Below are 9,743 nucleotides of genomic sequence, written 5' to 3' on the forward strand. Positions count from 1 at the left end.
ATGACTTTGAAACACAACCTTAGGCTGCATTTCAAACTCAAAAGTCGACAGCCCTCGGCCCTCAAATCAGATGTGTCCACTTCATTTGAGGGCTGAGGGGATAGGGTGTGTCTTTTAAGTGTTTGGAATGCAGCCCTAGAGTTTGGACTGCACCATGATTGATCGCACACTCCAGAACAGTAGGTGGCGGCATGCACCTTAAACGTATGTTTGCGGACCGCCATGATATAATAGAAGAAGAATAAGGAAGTGGCTATTTTTTCAGAGGTAAGTAAGCCAGTTAGTTAGCTAGCTAGCTAGAAAACTGACAACTGTAACGTTAGCTACTAAAACATGACAACATGGCACAGATTTCGTTATGGAAAGTCTCTCATGAAAGATCTCATCACTTGCATATCTAACAAATGCCAATGAGATTACGTCTAGTTAGCTAGTAAGTAGCTAGCTGCCTAGTTTTGCTGACATGAATGAATAGCTAGCTTGTGAAGTTGTCTCTAGCTAGCTGTTTCAACGAAAGAAAATCCAAATAAATGCTTTGTCAGCAAATAACATACAATTATCCATAGCAGACGGATAGTTAGCTAGATAACTAACGTTGGCTTATGTTTGTGTCGCCTGTCGTGTCAGTCAGGTAACACTCATCATGAGAATAAACGAAGATACCTTACTGGAGGGGAAAAGCGTCGTACTAGTGCCTTACAACGCAGATCATGTACCCAGGTAGGAAAAAAACTCATTTGTTCAATTCACTGTCATTGATTGTCCCGCTGTAATTGCTTATTCTAGTCGTGAAATCACGTATTCATTGTGTTTGTTTTGTTGCATCCTATACAAAGATTACGTTCTGTTGTTGCAGAATGTCATAACTAGCAGTAGTTTATTGTATAGGCTTGCACTTATACATTATTTACCTGCATCTGTTTTTCACCATTTACCTTTTATCTACCTGTTTTCCCGTCTGTGTGGTTGCAGCTACTACCCGTGGATCAGCTCTCCTGATCTCCGATCTGTATCTACCTGTCCCTTTCTGCACCCGTGACCTGTGCATGTATCTTATATACCTCTCCATGTATCTTATCTACCTCTCCATGACAGGTACCACCAGTGGATGGGCTGTCCTGAGCTGCAGCAGCTGACTGCATCTGAGCCGCTGACTCTAGAGCAGGAGTATGACATGCAGAGGAGCTGGAGAGAGGATGATGACAGTGAGCCTTCGTCATACACTCTCACACACACAAGCTGTGGTATTTTAAGGCGCTCTTTAGGATGGTCTCTACACTTTAACGCTCTTATTGTAGTCACTCTGTCTTGCTCTCTCTCTCTCTCATGAATGTTTCATGGAATGTAGGGTCTTGACCCAGTAAAGGGGGTTTTAAAATACATTTTTTATTTTCTTGTTTTGATTCCCAAACTCTGTTTTTCAGAGTGCACCTTCATTATCCTGGATAAACAACGGTGGGCGGACCCTGCCGTACAGGAAGAGCAGTGCATGGTGGGAGATGTCAACATCTTCCTGACGGACCCCAGTGACTCCTCCCTCGCTGAGCTGGAGATCATGATCGCAGGTCACACACACACACCTATAATAAATGTGTAATAAACATGCTACAACAAGGGTGCACAATTTCACTCATTCCTTGTTTGTACTCAGTTTGTCAATTCATATAATTGGTCACATACTCCTGGTTTTGTATCAGTCACACAGCTTTTGCATGTCCTGTGTAGAGCCCAGTTACAGAGGCAAAGGCCTGGGAAAAGAGGTCACACGGATGATGATCTGCTATGGTACGTACAGATATTTCACTATGACATAAATTTAGATTAATATTGAGATTTTAAAACGTTTGGAATTTAGAATCAGGGTTTTGGAACATTGTGATTGTGCTGCCATAGCAACAGCCGTGCTGTGTTCCGTTGTCAGGGGTGACCAAACTTGGGATCCGGAAGTTTGAGGCAAAGATCGGTCTGGACAACAAAGTCAGCATTGCCATGTTCAAAAGGTTCCACTTCCACGAGGTAAGCAGGGTTTTATATGTGGTGTTAATCACATCCCCTACTAGGGGAAACCTTTATAAACAACTGAAATATGTTGATCATCCTTACTTTAGTTATTTAAAGAGGGATTATTATAGCTCTGTATATCAGCTCAGTTTCCCCAACTCAAAGGCTACGTTGAAAACAGAAATTATTCAAGTGTATTTATTGTATATGCAGTCAGAGTACCTCATTTCTCTAGGTCTTTTCCAAAGTATGATACTCTTGTAGCTGTATATTCACCCTAGCCCTTGACTTCTGCCCCCTGCAGCTGTCAGTGAGTGAGGTGTTCCGGGAGGTCACCCTGGGCATGACGGTGGACCAGGCAGTGCGGACCCGGCTGCTGGGGGACATGGCCTTCATGCAGGAGAGAGAGTACAGGAAGGACCGGGACAGCCGGCAGGAAGTGACGTCGTCACACGCCACCCTGTGAACCACTGCTGCTACAGATTCGCTACCCTCCTTCCCGAAGTGTGCGTTCATTCACTCCCCCCTCATTTAGAAAGCATTGGATGGGTGTAATCATGGGTTAGACTAGAGGGACTTTAACACATTTCCTACATCTGTCCATTCCTTTTAAATCCATAGGGGGAAGGGGCAGTGTACAGGTGCACACTTCGAGGAGAAGAAACAGAATTTGGCTTTGGTAGAAGATGCGCTTAGGCACAGATCTAGGATCAGCACCCTCTCCCCCAATCTTAACCATTAGGGAGGGAATGTAAGACTGACCCTAGATCAGCACTTAGGGGCAACTTCCTCCTGTCAGACAAAGGCATTCTGGGTACAGTCGAATACCTGGAATGGAGAGTTTAATTGGGCGAAGGACCCCATGGCCTGTGGCTGCTTTAGGCTACCGTTGAACGGAACTTTGTGTTGTTTATACATGGCCGGGGAAAACTCCAGGCCTCAAATTTAATAACCATAATAATAGTTAACGGCTACTCGGTGGGTCTAAAAACGACTCCCTGAACTCTATTCAAGCTTGCTATCTAGATTCCACAGAGCACAGTAGATTTTCTGATGGTGATACGCCCTGTCAGAAACACTGTTCAGAAGTACAGTTTTCACACATATAATGGGACAAAGTTATTTGTATTTTGCTTGGATGATAATGTATTGTAGAGCTTGTAGTCAGTAGTCATCTACCTATTCCAATCGTGTCAAGTGTCTTCTTTTATTTTTACAGAAACGTATATTTGCCGTCCAAGGTTGTTTGTCAGTGTTTTGTAACTCTACAAATGTACTATGTAGATATTAAAATTGCCAAAGTGGTAAGAGGTTTTTCCCCCAGTTATATTTATGGGTTTTCCATTGATTCAATCAACTGAGGCATGCCATGATGCTCCATTCTCATGTACACGTCTCTAAACAAAGACCATTCAAGCTTATAGCCATTTATTAATGTTGACAGTCCTTGAGCAGAGGTGACGCATTACAAAAGAGTGTAGCCAATTAACCCCAGATCTAATATGCACAGGAGGGGCCTGTCACTATTGCCCAATCAACCCCTACCTTTTACACCCTGTGCACCAGTGTAGACTTGAAAGGAATAGGACAGGTATAAGCAGTATATAGTTGCTTCATCTTGCTCTATTAGGCAAGTGAATTTCCATCATATTGAATGCCAGTACACCTATCAAGATCCACAGGGGCTGGGAGTGTGCATGTGTCACAGGGCAAGTCTCCAATCACACCCTATTCCTTTTTAATAGTGCACTATTTTGGACTAGAGTCACATACTGTAGGGAACTAGGGTGTAAGTGAATTTTGACACAGACAGCCACTGGTTAAAAACAGAGCGCATACAAGGAGGGGAAACCAGGAACGATGACAGGACAATTCCATAGGAATTTAAGCTGATCGTCCATTTTTCATTCTCGTCAGTTCATCCTCAGTTTTCTACTGTTTCCACGGGTTCCGTTGCCGTGGGTACGACTCCGAGCGGCTCCAGGAGTTGTGGCACCAGAGAGGACAGTTTCTGCAGCAGCTCTCTGGCTCTGATATCCACTTCCTCCACCAGCTTTCTGACTCTTACATCTACTTCCTGTTCCCGGACCCAGGAGAGGCCATCATCCACAGCAACATTGATTGGCACACAGACTGCCTCCTCCTTTAGCCCCGTCAGTTGACACACCCCCACGACGCCAGCTAATCCCAGCAGGAGGAGCTTGAACAGCAGGCCAATAAGAGAGCGTCTTCGGGCTTTGGGGGCGGATTCAGCTGCTTTCTTATCTGGAGAGAGAGATGGGAGTAAGTGACGTGTGCTGTGTAGTCAACATGTGAGCTGCACGACTACATTGAGGACAACCTGGAACACGCCCATTGCATACCTGCTGCTATCTGTCCATTCCTCTTTTTCTTCTCCTCTTTTCTCTTATTCTTCTGTTCCTGGATGGCCAAGGCAGCCATGTGAGCGTTGTACTCCTTCCTCTTCCTCTCCTTCTCCTCTGCCTTGTCTCGTTTACGCGCCTCCTTCTCTTTCGCCTCCCTCTCTCTCTGCCTCGTCTCTTTCTTCTTCTCCAGTTCTAATGCGATGGAGGGATGGACGAAAGAAAACAGATTAACAGTTACAAATGTGCCAATCGGTTTATATCCCAAACCCCAACTAACAAGATTTAAACTCTTAAGCTTTGATGTTCACTTTCTATCATGTTCAATGTACTGAGGTAACAAAACATTAGGAACACCTTCCTAATATAGAGTTGCACACCCTTTTGCCCGCAGAACAGCCTCAATTCGTCGAGGCATGGACTCTTCAGGTGTCAAGCGTTCCACAGGGATGCTGGCCCATGTTGACTCCAATGCTTGTATCAAGTTGACTGGATGTCCTTTGAGAGGTGAACCATTCTTGATATACATAAGAAACTATTGAGTATGAAAAACCCAGCAGCGTTGCAGTTCTTGACACACTCAAACTGGTGCGACTGGCACCTACTACCATACCCCGTTCAAAGGCACTTAAATATTTTGTCTTGTCCATTCACCCTCTGAATGGCACACACACAATATATGTCTCAATTCTCTCAAGGCTTAAAAATCCATCTTTAACCTGTCTCTTCCCCTTCATCTACACTGAAGTGGATTTAACAGGTGATCTCAATAAGAGATCGCTTTCACCTGTTCAGTCCATGTCATGGAAAGAGCAGGTGTTCCTGCCCCGCGGCTTCCGTTAACGTTTTTTGTCTCATTCAATGATTACCCAGTGAGGAATAATAATGTTTTTTGAATTTAATCAAATTCCACATTATAAGCATGGAAAGCTATATAGTCAGTAATATCAGCTGCTCTGCGATAACAATGTTAAAACACTATGAAATAACACGAGCGAATCCATAGCCACTAGGGCAGGAAATGGCAGCCTATTCCCTACATAGGGCTCTGGTCAAAAGTAGTGCACTATGCTTTGGTCAGAAGTACTGCACAACATAAGGAATTGGATGTCATTCTGGACACAGACCTAGGTTGACTAACCACTGGCACCTGCACTGTAATACCCACCTTTGTCCTTTAGGAAGCGCCGCTCCCTCTCTTTGTCCACCTCGTCCTGAAGGATCCTCATGTGCTGGAGAACCTACAATCATATTGTAGTCTAAATGATATTGCACCATGCTGGAACCAAATAACCCTAGTCTGTCCCAACATATCCTTCCTCCCCCATTCTCCCTTAATTTCTAATTTATTCATCTCTGCTTCCCTTCCTACCTCTTATTCTCTCCCTCATTCCATCTTTTCCTCCCTACCTCCCTCTGCTTCTTTTAACAATGAATAAGCTTTATTATCAACTTCTATTGTCCTCCAAGAGTTGTGGAATCTCCTCTACTTCCCTCTGCCTCCCTCCCAGTCTTACCCTGGCAGCACATTGTTTACACTGTTTCTCATCAAGACAGTCTCCTGCAGCTTTCGCCAGGTTGATTTCCAGAGGGTTGTCCTTTAGATCCAGCCACTTCAGGTTCTACACACACACACACAACAACAAAAAATAAGCCTGTTGAGATTGTGTGAATTGTTTTCTGTCTTCAACCTCTGTACATATGCCACTGTGGTCATGTTGGAGTTTACTAAGTTTACAGAGGTGAAAGATAGCTGGCTTATCCTTATTGTAGAGTTGACTGTATACTCTTGGACATGAAAGTATGACTCACTGTTTTTAAATCTGTTTGTAATGAACTACAATAGAAATTTCTGATTGTTGTAAAACGTTATAATTGGTTGATTACAGTTAGCCTTTCCTACTGTTGATGGTCGGATTCAAAGTTTATTCCCAGGGCTTTACTAATGTTTCTGCCAAAAAGTTAAGTATCAGTAAATATGACTATATATTATAGAATTAAGCAGATTACTATACTAATGAGGGACACGGGGTGAATGTTTTTCATACCAGTGCATCATTTGAAGCTTGTATTGGAGCATGGGAACACTATGCCCCTCTGGCTTGAGACGTTACCACAATCAAATGGTTGCATAAGCAGGTTCTCTGGGCTGTCTGTACACTGATGTTTGGGAAAGGTCTATTTTTCTCTTATTTACATGAGAAATGTAAGTCATCAACTAATTTTGCCAAGTCAGCAGCATTTCCACATACACAAATTATGCCCAATTAGTTGGAACTGGTGATTGCTTTGAATACATTCTCTAGTTCTTAGTCCAACCTATTTCCAGCAGAATTGCATCAATGAACATGGGCCTTATATTGTGCTGTAGTTTGCCTGCTATAACTATTACTCTAGAAGAGCTTGGTGATGATGGGAACTAACTACTACACCCAGGCAGATATGTTTCATTATCTGTGTCTTTCTGTAACATGGGTTACAATGGTGAAACATGCTTCCCCATTAAAAAATGTTATGTTCAGTGATTAGATACGGTTTAGTATTGTGAGGTCCCTGGCAATTCCCAGTCCTAGTGTGTGTGTGTTTGTTACCCACCTTGAGCTGGGAGAAGCTGACAGGCAGAATGGTCAGCTTGTTGTTGTACAGGTCCAGGTGTTGCAGGTTACCAAGGCGACCCAGATCATCAGGTAGAACGGTCATGAGGTTCTTACTAAGGTCCACCTTGACCAAGTGACTCAGGCTGCAGAACTCCAGCTGGAGACACACGCACATGCTGTTATGTACAGTGTAATAATCATCTCTCCACTCCTATTGCAATGATCCACTGACAGGAGACAGTGGAATGTCTGCACAAGTTCAACACTCAAGGTACTGTACACTACTTCTGCTACCCCCTACGCGTCTTCTCTCCTGCTCTAACACATCTCTCCTCCTTTACTTCATTATAGTACAACTCCTTGACCATCCAGCTGGGTTGGCTACTATACATTATTCAGAGACATTAGCCAGTTGTCTTCAGGCGGGAGCAACAGGGTGAGCAGGCTTTAGTTCCAGCCCAGCACTAACACAACTGACCGAACTGAAGGCTGTGGTGACAAGCATTTGGCTTTGGAGCTGGGTTCATTCTTGCCTAATAAATCAAACTGCAGTTTCCATCCAATTGGCGACAGATTTTCATGCAAATATTCTAAAATCTGCATAAAGTAAATACGCACATTTTCCCACCAGTGGTGTGTTACCACCAAACTGACTTGTTGCGGATAAAAAGCAGTATGTGATGATGTAGTGTACATAAAAGGTACTTTAAATCGCTTACATTTTCATGCACCAAATAAAAAGTTCAATGTGTTTCCAACTCTACCGATACTTTTGTCACAAACTGTTGCGTTAAATAGCAAATGTGACCACTCTGGTCTTGGAAAGTGTGCATAGCCCACAGCTCGCAGATACAGTGCTGGTAGGCTAGCCTACAACATGAGATTATAATGGATAAGATATTATTTTTATTTGTCAAACGGCTGCCAAATATAGATCGATCATGTCACCAGAATAAGACCCTTGATATTTATTGGAAAGGAGCAACAAACTCATCACCGTGCACTTTCACCATCCTGTGAAGTTCATCATCACATATTTTATCTGAAGCCTAATAAACTGCATGCTTCGTACTGGGAGGACCACACAAATGCCATCGCGTGACTTCAAGTTTGCTTCTATATGATGGTTATTATATCAATATTTGGGCATTAAGGTGTTTCCACCGCCCTTTCGGGCATACATTGTTTTTTCTATGTAAATGTGTGTGGCTATGCTGTACACAATGGAAAGAATCACCACCTTTGGGACTAGGTTAACTCAAGGTTACTCACAGGCAGGGAGGTGATATTGTTGCAGGACAGGTCCAGGACTGTGACTTTAGGGAAGGCAGCCTGAAAACACACAAAAGTGTATGACAACATGACTATTCCATACTAGTTGCACCTTGTGGGAGGAGCTAAAGGAGGACAGGCTCATTGTAATGGATGGAATGGAATAAATGGAATGGTATCAAACACAATGAAACCACATGTTTGACTCCATTCCATTTGTCATATTCCAGCCATTATAATGAGCCTGTCCTCCTGAAGCTCATTCCACCAGCTTCCACTGTTGCCTACAATATATGGATTTATAAAGGTAATGTATGTGTCGTTGTGGGCCTACTAGTTCTTTAACAGGAACTTCAGTGAGGTTACAGAGACTCAGATCCATCTCGTTTCCATCGATTTTGTCCTTCAGATTCAACACCTTGTTTTTATTCATCCTGAGTTTTGGCTGGGGGAGAATACACACGATTTTGTAAACAGAAACTTTCATAGCTAATAGACTAGCTAACTGACATGGTGATTATGGTTTGCTAGCTGCTGTAGTCCACCTAGCCAACAAGCTATTTAACGTAAACTACGTTGTTGCAATATTATTATTTTACTGTCGTTGTAATCACTTCTTAGCTAAACTGAGTAACGTTAGTTAGCTGCAAATTGACTTTCTTTTGTTGGTCGCTACAGTGACACTACAGCAAAGTAACCTTTTCTTGGTAACGTTTGTCAAAGTACTCACATGTTTCACTGCGATATCACAACCGTTTTCAAGCGTCTCAGACCTTCTATTCCTACTAATAAATACTACACGAATCTCTACTTTAAAGACAGTTGGCAAAATATTCGTACAGTGCGATTAAATCGCTGACAAATATAATTTGTGTGGTGTTAGTTGTTACAATGAAAATTCCACGTCATTGATTGAACTCGCAGTCCAGTTGGCGGTGGGTCAATGACGCGACATTTCAGAGCATTGTCGCCACCTACAGCTTTGGAGGAGCAACTGGCAAGTCTCTCACACGAACACACACACAGGAAGTTTTTTTTAAATTTTTATCGATGTTTAGCATAGTCTACAATACAATTATTTAGTTGAAAAATGACATGAAAAGCACACAGTTTTATTATAACCAGGAACAAAGTTGGGTAACATAAGTACTCTTTCTATAGTGCTTGAAAGGGAGATATCTTGTCCGTTGTACAACTGAATGTCTTTAACTGAAATGTGTCTTCCGCATTTAACCCAATCCCTCTGAATCAGAGAGGTGCAGCGGGCTGCCTTAATCGACATCCACATCTTTGGCCTCCAGGGAACAGTGGGTTAACTGCCTTGCTCGGGGCAGAACGACAGATTTTTACCTTGTCAGCTAGGGGTTTCGATCCAGCAACCTTTTGGTTACTGGCCTGATGCTCTAACCTCTAGGCAGGTACACTGATATTTTCTTAATTTGTATTTATTTAGCCAGGATGTATTTATTTAGCCATGGTTTCCAGGTGTTTGATGCCATTCCATTTGCTC

General features: G+C 42.9%; 2 protein-coding genes across 3 annotated transcripts; one reads left to right on the forward strand and one right to left on the reverse strand.

Annotated features, from left to right (window-relative positions):
* The first annotated feature begins 226 nt into the window (after nt 1-226).
* On the forward strand, nt 227-3,328 carry nat9 (N-acetyltransferase 9 (GCN5-related, putative)). Of its 2 annotated transcripts, none has more exons than XM_064933759.1 (7): nt 227-267; nt 628-720; nt 1,096-1,205; nt 1,425-1,565; nt 1,726-1,785; nt 1,922-2,016; nt 2,306-3,328. In XM_064933759.1, exons 2-7 carry the CDS (start codon nt 644-646, stop codon nt 2,465-2,467), a joined length of 645 nt encoding a protein of 214 aa, XP_064789831.1. In that variant the 5' UTR covers nt 227-267; nt 628-643; the 3' UTR covers nt 2,468-3,328. The 2 variants fall into 2 exon arrangements, with proteins under 2 accessions (XP_064789831.1, XP_064789830.1); XM_064933758.1 differs by lacking the exon at nt 227-267 and adding an exon at nt 275-433.
* An 84-nt stretch (nt 3,329-3,412) lies between these two features.
* On the reverse strand, nt 3,413-9,177 carry lrrc59 (leucine rich repeat containing 59). The gene is made up of 8 exons (XM_064933757.1): nt 8,964-9,177; nt 8,568-8,678; nt 8,234-8,293; nt 6,960-7,118; nt 5,882-5,986; nt 5,533-5,605; nt 4,365-4,559; nt 3,413-4,266 (listed from the first exon to the last, which is right to left on the reverse strand). Exons 2-8 carry the CDS (start codon nt 8,664-8,666, stop codon nt 3,926-3,928), a joined length of 1,032 nt encoding a protein of 343 aa, XP_064789829.1. The 5' UTR covers nt 8,667-8,678; nt 8,964-9,177; the 3' UTR covers nt 3,413-3,925.
* Nucleotides 9,178-9,743: the final 566 nt, after the last annotated feature.

Source organism: Oncorhynchus masou, chromosome 24 (genome assembly GCF_036934945.1).
Source record: "Oncorhynchus masou masou isolate Uvic2021 chromosome 24, UVic_Omas_1.1, whole genome shotgun sequence".
Classification (NCBI taxonomy): domain Eukaryota; kingdom Metazoa; phylum Chordata; class Actinopteri; order Salmoniformes; family Salmonidae; genus Oncorhynchus; species Oncorhynchus masou.

What these genes read in the sequence shown, in the direction of transcription:
- nat9 (XM_064933758.1), top strand. Translation starts at nt 405, where the DNA reads ATGCCAATGAGATTACGTCTAGTTAGCTA. An exon ending in AACGCAGATCATGTACCCAG is followed by an intron (nt 721 to 1,095) that starts GTAGGAAAAAAA and finishes TCTCCATGACAG; the next exon opens with GTACCACCAGTGGATGGGCT. An exon ending in AAAGGTTCCACTTCCACGAG is followed by an intron (nt 2,017 to 2,305) that starts GTAAGCAGGGTT and finishes TGCCCCCTGCAG; the next exon opens with CTGTCAGTGAGTGAGGTGTT.
- lrrc59 (XM_064933757.1), bottom strand. Translation starts at nt 8,666, where the DNA reads ATGAATAAAAACAAGGTGTTGAATCTGAAGGACAAAATCGATGGAAAC. An exon ending in ACAATATCACCTCCCTGCCT is followed by an intron (nt 7,119 to 8,233) that starts GTGAGTAACCTT and finishes GTGTGTCTCCAG; the next exon opens with CTGGAGTTCTGCAGCCTGAG. An exon ending in GTAAACAATGTGCTGCCAGG is followed by an intron (nt 5,606 to 5,881) that starts GTAAGACTGGGA and finishes ATATGATTGTAG; the next exon opens with GTTCTCCAGCACATGAGGAT.